This window comes from Rhinolophus ferrumequinum, chromosome 3, assembly GCF_004115265.2.
Source record: "Rhinolophus ferrumequinum isolate MPI-CBG mRhiFer1 chromosome 3, mRhiFer1_v1.p, whole genome shotgun sequence".
In the NCBI taxonomy this organism is placed as follows: domain Eukaryota; kingdom Metazoa; phylum Chordata; class Mammalia; order Chiroptera; family Rhinolophidae; genus Rhinolophus; species Rhinolophus ferrumequinum.
Genome location: NC_046286.1, coordinates 7000563 through 7021913, shown reverse-complemented (window position 1 = coordinate 7021913; position 21351 = coordinate 7000563). Strand labels below are relative to the sequence as shown.

At 38.4% G+C, this 21351-nt stretch overlaps 2 protein-coding genes across 2 annotated transcripts in view; one reads left to right on the top strand and one right to left on the bottom strand.

Annotated features, from left to right (window-relative positions):
- The window catches only part of LOC117020724 (transmembrane protein 217), a 38239-nt gene extending 25133 nt beyond the window's left edge, over nucleotides 1-13106 (top strand). Inside the window, exon 3 of the mRNA XM_033103338.1 lies at nucleotides 12182-13106. Within this exon, the coding sequence (XP_032959229.1) occupies nucleotides 12193-12771 (579 nt within the window). The 5' untranslated portion in view covers nucleotides 12182-12192 and the 3' untranslated portion in view covers nucleotides 12772-13106. The remainder of the gene's footprint in view (nucleotides 1-12181) is intronic.
- A 2620-nt stretch (nucleotides 13107-15726) lies between these two features.
- Nucleotides 15727-17791, bottom strand: LOC117018833 (dynein light chain Tctex-type 1-like). The gene is given in 2 exon segments (XM_033100073.1): nucleotides 15727-16059; nucleotides 17759-17791. Coding segments are annotated over 2 exon segments (366 nt in total).
- Nucleotides 17792-21351: the final 3560 nt, after the last annotated feature.

Genomic DNA, 21351 nt, shown 5'->3' with positions numbered 1-21351 from the left:
CCAATAAATTTAATTTAAAAAAAAAAGAAAGCTACACCAGCATTAAGGCAGCCAATAAGATTTACTTAATGATCTGGATTTATTATGAGTTCATGAAATAAGTATATTTTCATATATTTATTTTTGTTAATATTGTGTGTATGTATAGTTATATTCTTAAGGCTTATAAAAAACAGTAGTCGTTTGCTCCCTGTCCCCACCCCAGTCATACTTCCCACAGGCAACCACCTTCAATGCTTCTATTTCTCCTCCTATTTACCTTTTATCTCTAAATTATATACTTATACTGATATTTCTTGATTAATCATTTTTAGACATTATTTATTGACCTCCCATCATGATAATGAGGACTTTTCATCCTTTACACACATATCCACTGCCTTTTTACCCAAATTCCCAACATGGCTGTATCATCATTCATGGCTGTATGAAGACTGCAACTTTACAAGAAGTGTTAGTTGCAATAGCCCAGAGGAGACATGATGGTGATTAGATTGTGGTGGTGGCTGTGGAGATGGGAAAAATAATGACTGATTCAAGAGACATGTGGGAGGAAAACTAGATGAAACTGAGTATTTTTGGATGTAAAGGATGAAAGAGAGGGAGGTACATGGGGAAATGGTGGAGATAGACACTGATATCATTTACTGAAATAAGAAACACTGAAGTAGCAGCAGGTTGGGGTGGGGATGGGAGAATTGTAAGCTCAGTTTGTGACATGCTGAGTTTGAGCAGCCTAAAAAGTTCCCAGATGGAGGCAGAATATGTGAATATGCAGGTTTAAATCTCTACATAGACTGGACTGCATTGGGAGTCGTCATTGTGATGGCAACAAAACCATGGCAAGGAGTGACAATATCTGAGGAGAAAGGAGAAAGTGAGAAGAGTGTCTTGGTTTGTGTACAGAGGAAGTCTAACATTTAAGAATAAGCAGAAGGAAGCCAGACAGGGATTTCGAGAAGGAGTTGCCAGAGCAATGGAAGGAAAATAAGGTGAGTTTGCTGTCAGAAGCCAAAAGAAGATCCTTGAAGAGATACAGAGGGATCCAATGAAGTAATAAATGGAAAGTTCCAGAGAAGGCAGAAGCAAGGGGCTCAGGAACACTGACAATGGTAGAGAGAGAAAGCTATGTCCTTGTAACAGAGGAAGAGGGTTTGTATGTGGAAATGGGATTTGTGCATCTCAAAGCAGAAGGTTTAAAATAGTTGTTCCAAATAATAGGAGAGAAAGTAACCAGAGATGTGTAGTAGGATTTCCTAACAGTGCTGAAGGCCCAGTTGGAACTGGTGACTGTGAATACTGGCACAAAAATATCTCGTAGGACCCTTGGTATATATTGTCCTTGGAGGTTCGGAAAAAGTATTACATATAGAAAATCCATTATGGGTAGGAGCCTTTTGGTGGAGAGTTTTGCTATGTCAACATGTTGTTTGTGATCCGTAATTCTATTTGCATCAATTTGGGAAAATTCTACTTTTTGGAACAAGACATCTTTTTGTACCTGGTAACCAAATATATTAGCCCAGAGTCAAGAATAAAAATTTTTTATACTTCCTCAAAAGACTTACACAAGCAAAAAGAAATACCTTGTAGGGTAACTTTTCCTTCGGCTTTATTCTGTTCCCCAGTTTCAGGCACAAAGAAGACAAGTAGCAAGGTTGGGATTTTTCTCTGGGTCCACAGCTTCAGCAGGTCTGGTCTAGGGACTGAGATTCTTTTCTATTTTATTTTATTTTATTTTATTTTATTTATTTATTTATTTATTTTAGCTATACCATCAGGTAGGCCTAGGAAGCAGGGTTTTGAAGTGGACATGGTAAGAAAATCCAGGAACACAGCAGTTCCACCTCCTGAAAACATTTCTCTCTAAGTTGGAAAAAAGATGTTTTAAAGATAGAACACCCAGAGAGAGTGAGCTTTTTGTTGATTTCTTAAAAATTAAATGGAGTTTACTGACGATGATTTAGCTAGGTTCTTGAATGATTTGGTTTAATCCCACAGCCTCAGGTAAAAAAACAACTTTGTATTGTTATATTGTTTTCGTCTAAAAGAAGACTGATTGTTAAAATACCTTTTCCAAAATAATTAGTTTTTGTAAGAAAGCATCCCAGTTGTAGATGGGCAATGTACCCGGATCCAAAGAAGAATTGGAGGACAATTCATGGCTGTGGTTGGTAGAACGTTGGCCCCTGTATTAGTTTGCTGAGACTGACGTGACAGAGCACAACTGACTGGGTGGCTTCAACTCCAGATATTTGTTTTCTCCCAGTTCTGAAGGCTGGAAGTGCTGGGTTAAGGGGTTGGCGGGGTCGGTCCCCCTGAGCCCTCTCTTAGTTGTAGATGACCATCTTCTCCCTGTCTTCTCACGGTCTTCCCTCTTCCACGGGTGTCTATGTCCCAGTCTCCTCTGCTTATAAGGAGACCGGTCATATTGGGTTAGGGCCACAGTAATGACCTAATTTAATTTAATTATCTCTTTAAAGGTCCTATCTCCAAATGTAGTCAGAAGGTACTGGGGGTTAGAGCTGCAACATAAATTTGGGGGGACACAAAGGGTCCCTTTGACCCTTGCCCCTTGAATCACATCTATGAATATGGCAAAGGGACTCTGTAATTAAGGTAGGATATGGTGGGGACAGAGCCCCAAAAAGCAGTTTCCAGGCTCTCGGCCTCAGGAGGAAAGGTGCTGGCTCAGGTAGTAAATGGCCATCGACTGTGATCAAATGGCCATCAGCTGTGGCTAGTTGGCCGTCAGCTGTAACCAGTGAGCCATTGGGCACTAATATAAACTGCCGTGGCTAGGCTAGCAAAAAATGGGGGGCTAGCAAGAAGATGGTGGCTGAGCCTGCAAGCGGCGCAGTGAGGGTTGAGAATTGTGTGGCTCCTGTGTCCTGTGTCTCCAACCCAGCTGCCAGTGAGAGTATAGTGGTGTGACTCCCCTACCTATGGCTCCGTAGGTGTTCCTTTTTGGCCTTACCATGTCCTGCGTTCTTAAGTGGGGAGTGGGACCAGAGACCCCGCCTGACGCCCCGCATGACAGATATAATTAGGGTAAGAGATCTAAAGATAAAGAGATTATCCTGGATTACCCATGTGTACCCAATCTAATCCCATGAGCTGGTAAAAGAAGAGAACTTTCTCCAGCTAGAGGCAGAAGAAGTCAAAGAGATTCTAAGCATGAGAAGGTTTGGTGAACCGTGCCGGCTCTGAGAGCCCACAGGCAAGGACAGAGGGGGCCTCCAGGAGGACAGGGTGGCCCGCAGCTGACATCCAGCAAGGAAATGGGAACCTCAGTCCTACAGCTGTGAGGAACCAAATTCAGGCAACAACCTTAAAGAACTTGGAAGCAGACTCTTCCCCAGAGCCTCCCACCAAGAACCCACCCAGCCAATGACACCTTGATTTCTGCCGTGTGAAACCTGAAGCAGAGAAACCATTTGAGTCTTGAGGCAGCCAAGACTTCTGACCTTCAGAATTGTGAGATAGTAAGTTTGTGTTGTCTTAAGCTACTAAATATGTGGTGACTTATTACAGTTAGCAATAGAAAACAAATGAACAACAAACTGAAGAGTCAGCAACTTAAGGAAAAGTATTAGAGATAAAATCTACAGGTGACTTTAACTTAGAATGAGCCAAATAATAAAATAAATCCAATAAACTTACTAGTAAAATTGAAGATTACTTGGGAAATGAACCAGGATTTCTTCAAAGTCCTGTTGAAGAATCAGAAAATTAGTAGAACGACCTCCTGAGTTGGAGCTAAATTCTGAATGGTTGTCAGTAACTGTGAACGATTCCTCTCCTGACAAGTAAAAATCAACATCTGGGAGTCTAAATACATAAATAATACAAATACACTTCTCCTCTCTCACCTTCCATAAGAAAATGAATTATGCAATTACAGCTGCACTCAAAGGAATGTTGTGAAACTCTCACACAATGTCTGGCACAAAATAAGATTTTAGTAAATGTTTATTATTATTATCATTATTTTTACCTCATTTCATTTGGTTGGCATATTCCTGAGAAGTAAATCTTTTAATTTGCAAAAGTAAAGGATAATTTTCTATTGACTAAGCATATAATTTAAGCGAGAGATTTTTCGGACTGAGTCTGAGTTGTTTTAAGATTTGCGCCTGGGAAGCCACGAGCCCAAAGAACACGCCAGCTGGCTGAGTGCGGGACGTAGGTTTATTGAGACTTACTGACCAGGGAGGGTCTCCAGTGGCGGCCGGCCGAAGGGGCAGTGATCGGCCCCAAGATGAAGAAGCGAAATTATACAGGTCCCACAAAACAAAGAGAGTTCCGTAGGAGAAACGATCTGGCGGGCCCTGCAGGCCTGCTCTTCATGCACACTGCGCCCCAAGAAGCCGGGAGACCTTGCCCGCTGGCCAGCATACAGAACTGCCTGTCTGCTAAGCAGCGTTCCCATGGAGCCAGGAGACCTCGACTGCTTTGCCTGCTAGTCTGCCTGTGGGCCAGGTTCTTAAAGAGAGAATCCTATAAAGGAGAAAGCCAATACTAAGATTTAAAAAGTCACAAATAAAAATATACAAAAATAGTAATAATAATATTTTATTATTATTAATGAAATATTGTGATTAATATTTTCATGTTACATAAAATGTCACATCTGCTCTATCAAATGAGATAAGAGACTTCTGAAGCAAGACTCTCAAACTCCAAGACCTTCCGGGGCGAGGGAAGTAAAATAAATGTATGAGGTGAAGGGGTATAAAGATAACAGGGAGTGATGAAAAATTAACAACAGGACAGTATCCACCTTGCCTGAAAGCATTTTAATTAAACTTCCTTTAAAAGACTGCTGTTCAAACTAAATCTGTTGCAGGGCCATCGTGCAATTTTTTTGCTCCCTGCATTTCCTAGTCCTTTCTACTTTCCCAGGTTACAGACCATCACCTTCTCTTAGAGCGGTCAAGAGTACACACTTAGAAGTTTTACTGTGTAGGAGGGAAGACGATGGAGAGGGAGGGAAGGGAAGAAAGGAGAAAACCTAGGAGAGAGGAAGAAAAAGGAGAGAAGAGCATAATGGCACTCGGAGTTACTGAGAACAGATGACTAAGAGGAGAGGCAATGGGGGAAGAATTGTCTGTATTTGTCAAGGGCCTGCTCTAATCTTGGCCCTATTCTAGTCAAGACCATCTATTAGGAACTGTGGGATGGATGGAGTCTCTGGGCTCACGGAGCTCGCAGATCTCTGAGGAAGATAAGGTACAAGTGGACTGAGAGTTGAGGTTGGTCTTGGAGGCAGACAGGTATAGGTTAAAATCCGGATATTGCCACCGACCAGATGCACAGCCTTAGGCAAAATTAATTAACTTCTCTAAGGTCCCCATTGGTAGCCATTGGGATGATTCTTATAAATACAGAATATTTACATAGCAATTTAAAACAATAGAAAAGATGTCACGATACATGATTTATTATCAAGTTAATTGCAAAGACAATAGTGACCCTGAGATTAAAGGGAGACATCTCTTTCAGGGAGATAAACATATAGACGGGGAGAACCTGCTGGTTTCTTCAAAAGGGCAAAGTCAAGGGAGGTGCTACATCCCCGTGATTGCTAGTCCTCACTGCGTTTAGCACCAAAAAGTGAAGTTTAGATATATTACGGTTTTTGTAACCATACTGGCTAAGTTATTGTAACAAAGAAACCCCCCAAACAGTGGCTTATTTATGATAGGGTTTATTTCTCTCTCAAGTAACAGTGATCCATGACTAATAGGGTGTTCACCATATTCGACAAGGGCTCCAAGCCTGGGTCAAAGATTAGTTCTGATCATGGCCAAGAATCAGGCAGGAGGAAAAGGAGAAGGTGAGACACTCCTCATCCTTTTATGAATAAGACTGGAAAGTGGCACATGTCACTTTCACTCACATCCCATTGGTCACATAGACACACAAATTGGTAATCACAAAATAGTCACAGGGATATGAAATACAGTATGGGGAATATAATCAATAATGTAAAGATCATGTAGGGAGGGTGTCAGATGGGTACTGGACTTATCAAGGGGATCGCTTCATGGACTGTATAGATGCCTGACCACTGCGCTGTACACCTGATGCTGAAGTAGAATAATATTGAATGTCAACTATAATTAAATATATATATATATATATATATATATATATATATATATATATGTATGTATGGTCACAGGATGTAAAGCACAGCATAGGGAATGTAGTCAATGGTATTGTGACAGCTATATATGATGTCAGAGGGTAGTAGATTGGGGGATTATCACTTTTTGAGGAGTATAAATGTCTAATTATTACATTGTTTTGTAAACCTAAAATTACCAAAAAAAAAAAAAAAAAAAGGTGTGTCCTCATCCACTTTATTCACCGGATCCAGCACCATGTGACTTCTCGCTCTTCCCCAAAGTCAAAATGACCATGAAAGGAAAACGTTTTGAATCGATTCAGGACATGGAGGCAGCCATAACAGCACAACTAAAGTCACTCAGAAAAGAGGACTTCCAGAACTGCTTCAGAAAGTGGCAAGAACGATGGGATAAGTGTGTTTGGCACGAGGGGAAGTATTTTGAGGGAGATTAGTGGCAATGTGTCTTCTACTGTAATAAATATTTTTAATTAAAAAGAAAAGCTTCAAGAGATTCTGGGAAATGTAGTCATTAGTCCAGCGTCCATGTGTCTAGCTACAACAAAAAGTAAGAAGAGGGAAATGGATGTTGGGAGACAATGAACAATCTTTGCCATAGAGAGACCAATGGGAACCCAAAATTTTAATGAGCATTTTAAGGAATAGAAAGAGGAAGTCTGCCATCTGTTTCAAGTGGGTGAGAGTCAGTAAACACAGCAGGGTCAATTACACCACGACGACATTTGTTGTGAGACTAGTATTTATTTATCTTATAACTGAAAGTTTGGTTTGTTTTTTTCCATCCTTTTTTCTCCTTAGGGAACTCAGGTATCCTGAATTGGATTACTCATAATCCCATGTCATAAAAAAACAGACATCATAATATAATGCATGGCCCACTTTTATTAACTAATTTATTTGTTGGTTTAATTATTTTTTTAAAAAAACGAACATTAATGTACATCATACACCCCACATCTGTGAATAAATGTATGAAACGGTGCTAAATGAATTTTTTTATGTAGAAAAAACACTGCAAGAAATCCAACCAAAATGAATAGTGATTTTTTTATTACTAATCACTAGAGATTAAATGATGAGCAAGAAAATCTATTTGCATAATGGAAAATATATTTAATAGTAGTTAGCCAATTTGTAGCATGCCACATAGGTAAACCAGGTCAATAACACCCTTTGTATTTAAACAGATAATCTTTTCAGATACATAGCAGCAGATACTGGCATGGCAGCCAGGCTTCTTGCTGTACCTTCACTCCAGAGTGTTTTAGTTCTCATTTTTGGGATGATAGTCATACGACCATCAAAGTTCCCATGGAACTTTGCTTTCTGGCTATAAGACAATCTATTTATCATTTATATTTCATCCTTATTACTAAATCTTTCAGCCTTATTACCTTAGTTTTGTTGGTAAATTCCTAATTATTCAGGCTTATTAACTTAGATTTGATTCTCCAAGCGTTTTTTTCCAGTTTATTGAGAAGTAATTGACATAGATCACTGTGTAAGTTTAAGGTGTACAGCATGATGGTTTGATTCACATATATTGTGAAATGATTACTACAATAGTTTCAGCTAACATCCATCTTCTTACCGTGTTTCCCCGAAAATAAGACCTAACCGGAAAATAAGCCGTGGCATGATTTTTCAGGACGACGTCCTCTGAACGACATAAGCCCTAATGTGTCTTTTGGAGTAAAAATTAATATAAGACCCGATCTTATTTTCAGGGAACCACAGTATATAGATACAATAAAAAGAAAAGAAAGAAAAAAGAAATGAAGCAAAAATGTTTCTCCTTGTAATGAGAACTCTTAGGCTTTATTCTCTTAACAACTTTCCTATATATCATACAGCATTGTTAGCTATAGTCACTATGTTGTACATTACATCCCTAGTACTTAGTTACCTTATAACTGGAAATTTGTACCTTTTGACCACCTTCATCCAATTCCCTCTCCCCTCACCCTTCACCTCTGATAACCACAAGTCTGATCTCTTTTTCTATGAATTTGGTTAGTTTCTCTTTTCTTTCTTTTGTCTTTTTCTTTCTTTTTTCTTTTCTCTTTTTAAGATTCCACATATAAGTGAGATCTCACAGTATTTGTCTTTGTCTTTGTCTGTCTGTCTTATTTCACTTAGCATAATGCCTTCAAAGTCATAATGCCTGTTGGTATGTCTTCTTTGGAGAAATATCTATTCAAGTCCTTTGCCCATTTTTTAAATTGGTTATTTGTTTTTTGGTATTGAGTTGTATGATTTCTTTACATATTTTAAATATTAACACCTTATCAGATTTATGTTCTGTGAATATATATTTCCATTCCATACCTTGTCTTTTCACATTGTTAATGGTTATTATTTGCTGTGCAGAAGCTTTTTAGTTTGACGTAGTCCCACTTGTTGATTTTTCATTTTGTTGCTAGTGCTTTAGGTGTCATATCCAAAAAATCATTTCCAAGACCTATGTCAAGGAGCTTTATTCCTATGTGTTTTTTCTAGCAGTTCCATGATTTGAGGTCTCACATTTAAGTCTTTAATGCATTTTGAGTTGATCTTTGTGAGTGGTGTAAGGGGTTCAGTTTTATTCTTTTGCATTTGAATATCCAATTATCCAGCACCATTTATTGAAGTGATTGTCTTTTCTATTCTTGGGTCCCTTGTCAAATATTAGTTGACCATATATGTTGGGTTTATTTCTGGGCTCTTGATTCTTTTCCGTTGGTGTATTTGTCTGTTTTTATGTCAATATTGTTTTGATAAATATAACCGTTATAATATAGCCTGAAATAAGGATGTGTAATGCCTCTGCTTTGTTCTTCTTTCTCAGAATTTCTTTGGCTATGTGGATTTTTTTGTGGTTCCATATAAATTTTTAGGGGTAATTTTTTTCTGCTACTATAAAAAAAATGCCATTGGAATATTGATAGTGATTGCATAATGGAAAATATATTTAATAGTAGTTATCCAATTTGTAACATGCCAAGTAGTTAAACCAGGTCAGTAGATGGCTTTTGGTAGTATTAACATTTTAACAATATTAATTCTTCCAATCTATGAACACCCATGTTTCCATGGCCCACTTTTATTTACCAATTTATTTGTTGTTGTTTTTTATACTATACCGAGCACATCTAACTGCCCTTATTCAACCCAAGGAACAGAAGATTAACTATAATTCACATTTGTCTATATGCCCCTTCCCTATCCCAAACCCTGCACTTCAAAGGTAACCACTATCCCATTTTATGTTTATTATTTCCTTACTTTTTAAATAAAATTTAATCCACATATACATGTAGGGCAAACAATATATTAAATTTTAGTTGTTTTGAATTTTACAAAAATGTTAATATACAACATGCTTTCAATTTTGAGAAATAATTTAGCTGGGTGTAGAATGAGTCCTAGATTGGTAGTTATTTTCCTTTAGCATGTTTATAATTCCACTGGATTTGGGTTTTCTTTAGAAGCCTAACTTGCTCTTGTGAATAAAAAGATCCTCAGCTGCATTTTGAGAATCTGTTTTAGTATTTGATGTTCAACAGAATGCATACCATATGTCTAGGTGTAGATTTTCTATTATTCATCCTACTAGCAGTCAGTTAGGATTCTTGAATCTGCGTAGACATTTTTCTTCAGTTGTGCAAATCCTTAGCTATTATCTCTTCAAATATGCTACCCAATTCTCTTTCCTCCCTCCTTCCTTCTCTCTCACTCTCTCTGAATCACATCTTATTATATTATTTATGTCTCTTAATTTCTAATCCACATTTTTAATCTTTTTGTTTCTCTGTGCTACATTCTGGATAATTTCTTTTGTTTTATCCTCTGGTTAAGTAATTATCACCTCATCTGTGTCCAATCTGTTACCCAATGCCTATTGTATTTTTAATTTCAGATATTGAGTTTTCTATTTCTAGAAATTCTATTTGGTTCTCTTTGAAACATAGTAGGTTATTTTCTATGGTTTCCTGTTCCTACATAGTTTTCAATATTATCTTTTATATTTATTTAAATGTAGTAATCAAAGGAAACTAGGACACATGCTACAATATAGATGAACCTGAGGATGTTATGCTAGGTGAAATAAACCAGTCGCAAAAAGACAAATACTGTATTATTCCACTTTACTACTCTGAATATATCATACCCAGATTTATCATATATCATATCTAGAGTAGTAAAATTCATAAAATCAGAAAGTAGAATGGTGGTTGCCAGAGGCGGGAGGGAAGGGAAAATACGGAATTGTTGTTTAATGGGTATAGAATTTCAGTTTTCAAGAAGAAAAAGTTCTGGAGATTGGCTGCACAACAATGTGAATATAATTAACACTGTTGAACTGTACACTTAAAAATGGTTAAGATGGGAAATTTTATGCTATGTGTATTTTACCACAATTAAAAATAAAATTAAAAAGTAATGCAAAAAGGTAGCAATCATAATTGTTTCATAATCTGGTATTCTTGCAGTTCTGTTTCTATTATCTGTTATTTCTGTTGGTTACCACTCACAGTGCCTTGTTCCTTGTTTGCTTTGTTATTTTTTACTGTGTACTAGTCCCTGTCTCTGAAAAATTACTAAAGGAGATTCTTTGAGGACCAAGACAAAGATGCATTCTTCCAGAGAGGATGTGAGTTTGCTTTTGCAGGCACTTAGAGACACTTCCAGTTTAGGGCTACTTTGAACTAGATTTATGACTTAGAAGTTGTTTTGAATGATTCACGTAATTTAGGCTACAAATCTGCAAAAAGGCTAGTATGATTTTAATGTCTCTAGGAGAGTTTCCCTCCCCCCCATAAATTCAGTGTACTACTAAGTTAACTTTCCTTGGAACCTCTTGAGGGAGAGCTGTGGGGGCAGGTTTACTTTTGATTCACCTTTAATCACATTTCTTTGGGGGTGGGGGACATGACTAATATAGGAAAGGCCTTTGAACAGATTCCCCATCTTGGCAGACCCTGAACTTTGATTTCATTTGTTCTTACTCTACAGAGCTCTCTCATAAATGAAATTCAAGTTTGGACAGATTGGCAAATATCCTCAGAGCAAAATTGATTTCCATGGTTGCTTACCTGTCCCAGTTCTTAAATGTCTATAGACTTTGGCTTTCTACCTCTTGCCTCCTACCTTGTCAGCAATTCTGTGCTCTTAAGAATATTTTAAAACAATTTCATTCAGCATTTTTAGTTGTTTTTAGCAGCAAGTTGGCCCCCAAAACCTAACCAATCAGAAATCCCTCTACTTTTTAAAATTTTCATTTTCATTGTTTTCTATTCTATTTATTTTCTCCCCTCTATTTTTTGTTGTTCTTATTGTTCTTGTTTTTTCCTGACATTTTGAGTTGAACACTTAACTTGTTATTACTTTTTCTTTTGTATTACAAAGCTATTCTATCCTAAGGCTCTCAATTTTCCTTAAAGTACACCTTTCGTTGTATTCCTTAAGTTTGATTTGTAGTGAGAAGAGATTACTCAAAGTCCCCCGTTTTCATCAACTCCTCACCCCAGCGGGGCTATTGTGCTGCCCAGATCTTTCTCCTAAGGACACCTGCACTCAAGGTTGGACAAGCGCTGCTAATTTTCTCCATGAGGGGGCATCAATGGTTGCCCAAGGCAAAGCTAGGAAAGATCATTTAAACTGCTTTTTTCTGCTCGGAGTTTTCCAATCCTGGCTACATGTGAAAATCACTAGGAAGTTTTGAAAAATTCTGATATTTGGGACCCACCTAGAAAATGTTCTAATTGGTCTGAGATCGGGCCTGGGCCTCCTACTTTCAGTGATTTAATATGAAGACAGGTTGAGAACCACTCCTGTAATTGATCTGCTCGCCGCCACCAGACTGCATCTTCCCTCTTCCCCACTCCCAATCAATTGTAAACAGTTTTCTGTTTTCCTACAGTTATTTCCTGGTTTCATATTTCTCTCTGTCCTTTCTCCTTTAGGACTGGAGGCAGACACCCTGGTAATTTAATTTACCACATGGATAGGAAGCAGAATTCCCCCTTATATTGTTTGTCTCCACAGGAATTCTCAGCATGAGACAGAAACGCTGGTGTGGGATGACGGCCAAAACAGGCACCGTGTTAGCAGGGGTTTTTACCATCGTAGCCACTGACATGTACCTCATCTTCGAACAGAAGCCACTGAGGAGCAGCCATTGCACTGAGGTTGACCAATGGAACGAGAGTGTAATTCTCCTGATACGTCAGTTCCTCATCTGTGGGAGTTTGAATATCGTCCTCTTCCTATCTTGCATCACCATCATCATCAGCTGCTTGCTCATGTACTCAGTGTACGCCCAGATGTGCAGGGGCCTGGTGGTCTACATCATCTGGATCTGTTTCTATGAAACTGTAAACATTGTACTACAAATCCTTACCAACAGTGACACCAGCATTGGAGAGGTCAGAGTCATGCGCTGGTTTGGTTTGGTGTCCCGTATATTCATGCACTGTTTCTGGATGTTCTTTGTCACCACTTATGCCCACATAATCTACAAAAGTAAAGCCCAGGGCAATATAATTTTCTACAACAGACGTATTTCTGCAGGCAGTACAGAGTTCCCACGGCGGAAATCAAAGATAATCAACTTTACCCGCCACTATAATGAATAGTGCTGGCCCTTTTCTCTCCCGTGAGTGGTAGATCTCCCAGGTTCTCATGGTAGTTCTGTTTCCATCTCTTTCACTTTTGCTGGTCTGTTCAAGTACAGACCCTACTGCCACCCTTTGGCCAATGTGGAGAGAAATCCTGCTCACTGAGGATGGTTACTTAAAGGGCATTTTATTTATCAAGCACTCCTGGAGTTCTCCTTCCTTTTCTGGTCAGTGCCACCTTCCTGGTCAAAATAAAGAGGGCAAGGGAGTGAAATGAAGCGAATTGCAGTCAGGCAATCCTTTCACCTTGGCATGTCTTTATCAGCCTTCAACCCAGAGCTCTCTAATGTAACCCTGGGACAGGCGAATCTGTATGTGTACCTCAGATTGCATAAAGGATTCTGTCGGTGACTTTGTGCTATAGTTCTTTTCCCTGTGTCCTCCATGCTATATTCCAGTTAAGTAAAAGAATAAAAATAGAGAAAAATCATTCTTCCTTTTCTGTTTTGAATCCTCCCTTTCCAAATTTGTGAAATAGTGCAAAAGACACTTAGTTGGTTCATCAAAAGGGATTTGCTAAACTTTCTGTGTCTGGCACTGTGTCTGGACACTGGAAGAGGATGCAAGAAAAGTATAAGATTTGAGGCCTGACCTTGAGGATTTTGCAGTTATGAATCACTTAGCCAACCATATGAGACAGTACAAGATTACACATTATCACAGATCAAGAAAGTTCACTTTGGGGCCGGCCCGGTGGCTCAGGCGGTTGGAGCTCCGTGCTCCTAACGCCAAAGACTGCCAGTTCGATTTCCACATGGGCCAGTGGGATCTCAACCACAAAGTTGCTGGTTCGACTCCAACAAAGGATGGTGGGCGGCGCTCCCTGCAACTAACAGAAACTGAACCTGGAGCTGAACTGCGCCCTCCACAAGAACAATTGAAAGGACAACATCTTGACTTGGAAAACATCCTGGAAGTACACAGTGTTCCCCAATGAAGTTCTGTTCCCCTTCCCCAGTAAAATCTTAAAAACAAACAAACAAACAGAGAGACAAAAAAAAGAACTTCACTTTGTGTTCAGGTTTAGAAATTATCAGAGCAGCTTAAGCCAAGAGAGAAGACAATTGAGCAAACTTCTACTTCAAACATTCGATATTATTTTAAGTGTTTATTTAATAGCTTTCTTGAGGCATAATTGACATATGATAACATATAATGTTTAAAGTATATCATTTGACATAAGTATATCCCAGTGAAACCATCACTACGATGGAGTTCATGAGCATGTGTGTTACCTGCAAACGTTTCCTCCTAATCCCCGCCTCCCGCCCCCTCCTGCACTCCCCACCCCACATCACGAGGTACTGATTTGCTGTCACTATATATTAGTTTGCGTTTTCTAGAATGTTACATCAGTGAATTCCTACAGTATGGACTCTTTTTGTCTGGCTTCTTTCACTCAGCCTGATGCCTCTAAGGTTCTTCCATGTCGTTACGCATGTTAATAGTGTGCTCTTCCTTCCTGAGGAGGACGCCGTGGCATGAGGGTACCACAGTCTGTGCATCCATTTGCCCATCGAAGGGCATGCAGTGGTTGCAGTTTGGGGCCATTAGGAATAAAAACACTGTAAGCATCTGTGTACAAGACTGTGTATGGACTTATGGACTTTGTATGTATGGACTTCATTTATCTCCAGTAAATACCATTTTAACTTTTAAAGAAACTGGCAATATTTTTTCTAGAGCAGCTTACAATTTTATTCCCAGTGACAGTATATGAGAATTCCAGTTTTTTCACATCCTTTCCAGTACTTAGTACAGACGACAGATAAGTTTTTCATTTTAGCCATTTTGATAGGTGTATAGTGGTATTTCTTTGTGGTTTTAACCTGGGTTTCTCTAATGACAAATGATGCTGAGCTCATGTGCTCATTTAGCACCTTATACCTTTTTTGGGTAACATGTCTGTTCAAATCTTTTGCCCATTTTTAAAAATTAGGTTGTTTGTTTTTTTATTGTTGAGTTTGGTGAATTATTTATACTTTCTTTTTCTTATTTTTTTTAAAGATTTTTTTGGGGAAGGGGAACAGGACTTTATTAGGGCACAGTGTATTTCCAAGACTTTAGTGGCGAACAGTTTGTTTTCCCAGGGCCCATCAGCTCCAAGTCAAGTTGTTATCCTTTCAATCTGAGTTTTGGAGGATGCAGCTCAGCTCCAACTCCAGTAGCCATTTTCAATCTAGTTGCAGGAGTCCAACCAGCAACCTTGTTGTTGAGAGCATATGCTCTAACCAACTGAGCCTTCTAGCCACCCGGGAACTCAGCGGCAGCTCATTGTCTTCACTCTGAAGTTTGCAAAGGGTACAGCTCACTGGCCCATGTGGGAATCTAACCGGCAATCCTGTTGCTCAGAGCTCCTGCTCTAACCAACTGAGCCATCCAGCCTCCCTATATTTTCTAAATACAAATCCTTTATCAGATATATGACTTGTAAATATTTTTTCCAGTTTGTGCCTTGTCTTTTCATTCACTTAACAGTATCTTTTGAAAAGCAGAGATTTATAATTTCAGTGAAGTCCAGTTTATCAATTTGTTCTTTTTTAATTGGAATAATTTATTATCTGGCACAAGCACAAAGTATGGAAAATTAGTGTACTTGAATCATTTCAGAGAGAAGACAAAGTTTCACACTAGCAGATTTCCGTTTATAGCATCTTTGAACAGAAATATTCAGAGTAAAGGCAAATGACAGGCCAGGCTTCTGACCACCTGTGGTGAGTGATTCCTCTGACTTAGGGTGTGCAGCTCACAGAACAGTGCCGTCATTGGGGGTTTTTACCTCTACATTGTGAGAGTGCAACAAAGGACACGTACAGAGAATGAAAATGGTGTTCACGGAATTCACAGTGGGTGGTAGAAGATGGAAGAGAAATGCTGAGACAAAAGGAGAAAGATCACAGGCCGACGAGGAGCTCAAATGGACAGTCCACAGGCTCTGACAGCGCAGCACATGGTCTCCTCCTCCAATCTCACGGTGCAGCTCCCGTCAGCAGAGCTGTCCCAGAAGCAAGAACTTGCCGAGTGTGATCCTGCTCCCTTCTTCTGCATAATTGTCCAGGTCACAATGTACGAGCATTTAACTGGCTTTCCTAGCTTGGTGAGTTGGCTTCATGTTCGTTCTATTACATCTGTGGTTCACTGATTCACTTTGCTGTGGTGATCGGTGTTGCCACCAACTGCACTTTCTACAGCCTCTTTTACTGTGTTGCTCACGTCACCAACAAGGAAAGCAGTCTCTTCTGCAGACTGCGGTCTTCAGTCTTTCCTCCAGCGTCACCTCCGCCTCCGCCTCCCTAAGTAGAGCGCGCTCAGTTTGTTCTTTTATGAATCACACTTTTGGTTATCATATTTAGCCCAACCCAAGGTCGTGAAGGTTTTCTCCTATGTTTTCTTCTAGAGGTCATAGTTTTAAACTTAGATCTATAATCCCTTTTGAGTTAATTTTTTTTAAGTATGGTTAGAAATATAAATCAAAGTTTACTTTTTTTTGTTCCTGGTTGTCTAATTGTTCCAATTCTAATTCTGAAAAGATTTCCTTTCTTTACTGAATTGACTTTATATATACATACACACGCCTCTTTCTGGACACTATTTTATTACATTGACCTATTTGTCTGTCTTTATGCCAGTGCCACCCTGTCTTGATTATGGTAGCTTTACAGTAAGTCTTTAAATCATATTCCTCCATCTATGTTTAAAATTGTCTTGGAGATTTTCAAAATTGTTTTGGCTCTTCTAGGTCCTTTGCATTTCCATATGAACTTTAGAAACAACTTAAAATTTCTATTTTAAAAACTTCTGCTGGGATTTTGATTGGGATTGCATTGAATCTATAGATCAATTAGGGGAGAATTGGCATCTCAACAACATTGAGTCTTCTAACCCATGACAATAGTATTTCTGTCCATTCTCTTAAGTCTTTTTTGCTATCTCTAAGCAGTGCTTTGCAGTTTTCAATATACCAGTCTTTCACATCTTTTGCAGATTTATCTCTAAGTATTTTATATTTTTGATGCTATTGTAAATGTTATTATTTCTTAAGCTTTTTTTACTGGGGAAGGGGAACAGGACTTTATTGGGGAACAGTGTGTACTTCCAGGATTTTTTCCAAGTCCAGTTGTTGTCCTTTCAATCGTAGTTGTGGAGGGTGCAGTTTAGCTCCAGGTCCAGTTGCCATTGTTAGTTGCAAGGAGTGCAGCCCACCATCCCTTGTGGAGTCGAGGAGTCCAACCAGCAACCTTGTGGTTGAGAGCCCACTGGCCCATATGGGAATCAAACCGGCCACCTTTGGCGTTAGGAGCAAGGAGCTCCAACCGCCTGAGCCATCGGGCAAGCCCTATTTCTTCAGTTTTAATTCTAATTGTTTGTTTTTAGGATATAGAAATACATTTTTTTAAATATTGTACCCTGTTACACTGCTATACTCATGTATTAGGTCAAGTATTGTTTTTGTAGATTCCATCAGATTTTCTGCACAGTCAGTTATGTTGTCTGCAAATAAGTACAGTTTTACTTCTTCCTGTTCTTGCCTTATTTCACTGGCTAGCATCTCCAGGACAACGTTGAGTAGAAGTAGTGAAATGGGACATTATTGTCTGTTGCCACGCAGCAGCCTACCTGTTAGGTCAGCTGCAGGCATAGTCAAAGCGGCCAGGAGCCAAATCATACCCCTCTGCCAAGTCAGACCCCTCCGCGCATGACAGAAACTGGGGCCCCTGTCATTTCCCAGAAAAGGCAGCAGACCGTTGGTGCAATAAACAACTCCAGACACAGCCGCTCGCGCCCGATCTGTGCTGGGGGGCCTGCTCAACTGCCACCTCACTCAGCCAACCCCCACCCCAAAAATCGCATATATGCCTCCCTCGCTCTGCCCTGGGTGCGATTTCACAGGCCGTGGTCTGCAGACCGGTGAACCTCGCCTGGGAGCACAGAATAAAGCACTCACCTTTCTCAATCCGCCTGACTCTCTTAGCTTCATTATCTCGCCTTACACTACCCATCTGTCTCCTCGTACCTGCCCCTAAAGAAAGGAGAGTCTGTGAAATGGATCCTTTCAGGGACTTTGCTTCACCTTTGTGCTTACACCTTATGTCTCCCTGTTTGGCCCCAAAATATGGCTGGTCAACCAATGACGGGTAAGATTCCCCACGGAGGGAACAACCCAAGCAAGGCGGAGCCATGTGGGGACCAACAGGAGAACCCACGGGGTTGATAGAGGTGGGCACAGCCCCCCCAACCCTGTGCTTTCCCCCGGCTAAGGAGAGCCTCTGTCTCTGGCTGCATTCCTTCCCACAACCTGCAAGGGAAGAGATTCAATGATGTGCTCTCCATCTATTCATAAGCATAAAAGTTTTGTCCCTTGGGGAAGTACACACATCCTGAGATTTTATGGTTCAGCTGCCTGCAGGCAAGGGTGATTGGCTTGAATCAGTTTCCTATTATAATGTATGGGATTCACAGATCTTGAGATTGATAAGCTTTATCTCCTTTACTTCCTCACCTAACTAATAAAACTATGGGTTGGTCTGATTCGGGGCTCAGTCCTTAAGGCTGGAGTCCCTTGGCCCCGCTTGCACTCTATTCTTGGCTACTGTATTTCTTAACCCTGCACTGCCCTTCTCGTTCTCCACAACTCTTGTTGTGCAGGACACGACAATTGTCTTGTTCCTTATTTTAGAGGGAAACCACTTAGTCTTTCTTCAGTGAGTATGGTGTTAGCTATAGGTTTTTTCATAGCTGTCCTATATCAGGTTGAGGAAGTTCTGTTTGATTCCTAGTTTGCTGAATTTCTTTACATCTGTAATAAATGTTGCATATTGTCAAATGTGGGTTTTTTTACATGTGTTGAGATGATCATACAGTCTTTATTTTTTTTAATTATTAATATGGTAAATTACTTCCATAGATTTTTCAATGTTAAACCAGCCATGATGTTCTTGGGATAAACTATTTGGTCATGATGTGTAATTCTATAGTAGGATTAGATTTGTTAAATTTTGTTTAGAATTTTTGTATCTATGTTCATAGGAGATATTTGTCTGTAGTTTTCTTATAATGTTTTCATCAGGTTTTGGTATCACAGTAATGCTTTCTTCATAGAAAGGAGTATTTCTTCCTTAATGTTTGGTAGGATTCAGCACTGAAATTATCTAGACCTGTGATTTCTTTGTGGACAGTTTTTAACTACAAATTCAATTTTTAATAAACAGATAAGGGACTATTGAGGTTACCTATTTCTTTTTGAGTAAGCTTTAGTAGTTTGTGTCTTTCAAGAAATTTTTTTATCTAAGTGGTCAAGTTTATTGCTATAAAGCTGTTCATAATATTCTCTTGTTATCCTTCTAATATATGTAGAATGTATAGTGAAGTCATTGCTCTCATTTCTGATATCCATTTGTGTTCTCTCTCTCTCTCTCTCTCTCTCTCTCTCTCTTAAATTAGCCTGACTGGAGGTTTATAAGTTTTTAATGAAACCAGTTTTGGGTTTCATTGATTTTTATCTATTCTTTTTCTATCTTATGTCTCCATCTCCATTGATTTCTGCTCTGATCTTTATTTTCTTCTACTTACTTTGAGTTAAATTTGCTTTTCTTTCTATACTTTCCTAAGGTAGAAGCTAAAGTCATTGATTTAAGATCTTTCTTATTTCTAAGATAGGCGCTTAGTGCTATAAAATTTCCCCTAAGTGCTACTTTAATGGCATCACACAAATTTTGATGTGTTGTGTTTCATTTTTAGTAAAATATACTTTCTGGTTTCCTCTTGATTTCTTCTTTGATTTATGTGTTATTTATAAAGTGCTACTTTGTTCCAAAATCGGAGATTTTCCAGAAATCTTTCTGATATTGATTTCTAATTTAATTTTAGTATGATCAGAAAATTTTAGTATGTTGCATGATCTGAATCATTTTAAATTTATTGAAAATAGTTTTATGGTCCAGAATACATTCTTTATTGATGACTGTTCCATATCCATCTGGAAAGAATATTTATTCTGCTATTGTTGGCTGCAGTGTTCTATAAATGTCAGTTAGATTAAGTTAGTTGATAGTATTTTTTAAATGTAACATCTTTTCTAATTTTCTGTCTATTTATTCTATTAATTACTGAAAAAGAAGTATTGAGATCTCTGACTATAATTGTGAATTTCTCTAGTTCTCTTTGTAATTCTATCCATTTTTGCTTCATGTATTTTGAAACTCTATAGTAGGTGTATAAATGTTTAGGATTGTTACATCCTTCTGATGACCCCTTTTCACTGTGAAATGACCTCTGTATCACGGAGATTATTCTTTACTCTGAAATTTTCTGTCTGATATCAAGGTAGCTACACCAGAATTCTTTTGATTTGTGTTGACATATCATTTCCCACCTTTTTATTTTTAACTAACATATCTATATTTAAAGTATGTTTAGTATAGGCAGTACATAGTTGGGTCTTGCTTTTTTTATCCAATCTAACCTTTTAATTGGGGTATTTAGGTCATTTACATTTAATGGTCATTTTATTATTTGTTTTCTATTTGTCCCATCTGTTCTTTGGGGTTTTTTTCCTCTCTTTTGGATTAATTTTATATTTCTCATGGTTTCATTTTATCTCCTTTGCTACCTTATTATTTATAATTCTTTATTGAGTTATTTTGGTGATAGTTTTAGAGTTTATAGTATATACATCTTAAACTTATCACAGTCTACTTTCAGATGATATTATGCCACTTCATATGTAGTACAAGAACCTTACTTCCAACTTTCCTCTCCTATTTGTGATATTGTTATCTATCATATGTTTTGCTTTTATGTTATAAATCTCAATCTACGTTGTTATTTTTTGCTTAAATTATCTCTTACAGAGTCTTAAATGACAAGAAAAATATTTATCCATGTTTTTACCATTTCCACGCTGTTCATTCCTTTGTACAGATCCAGATTTCTATGTGATACCATTTTTCTTCTGCCTGAGCACTTCCTTTAACATTTCTTGTAATACAGATCTACCAATGATGAATTCTTTCAGCTTTTGTATGTGTGAAAAGATTATTTCACTTCCTTTTTTATTGTTCAATTAATTTTTTATTAAATAAGTTTCACATTGCTAATTTTCCTGATGTAAAACTAAAATAAATATCAGGAACAGAATATTTAGTATTCTTTTTCTTTCTCCGCGAGTCATCTTTTTTCCCCCCAATCTTTATACTTTATTTTTTAGATCAGTTTTAGGTTCACATAAAAATTGAGTGGAAAGTACAAGGAATACATAAACCTCCTGCCCCTACATATCCACGGCCTCCCCCACCATCACTAAACATTTATAACAATCCTAAACACCTACTATAGATTTTCAAAATACATGAAGCAAAAATGGATAGAATTACAAAGAGAAATAGAGAGATCCACAATTATAATCAGAGGTTTCACACCAGAGTTCTACATTTGTTACAAATGATGAATGTACATTGATACATCATTATCACACAAAGCCCGTAATTTACATTAGAATTCACTCCTGGTGGTGTACATTCTGTGGGTTTGGACAAATAT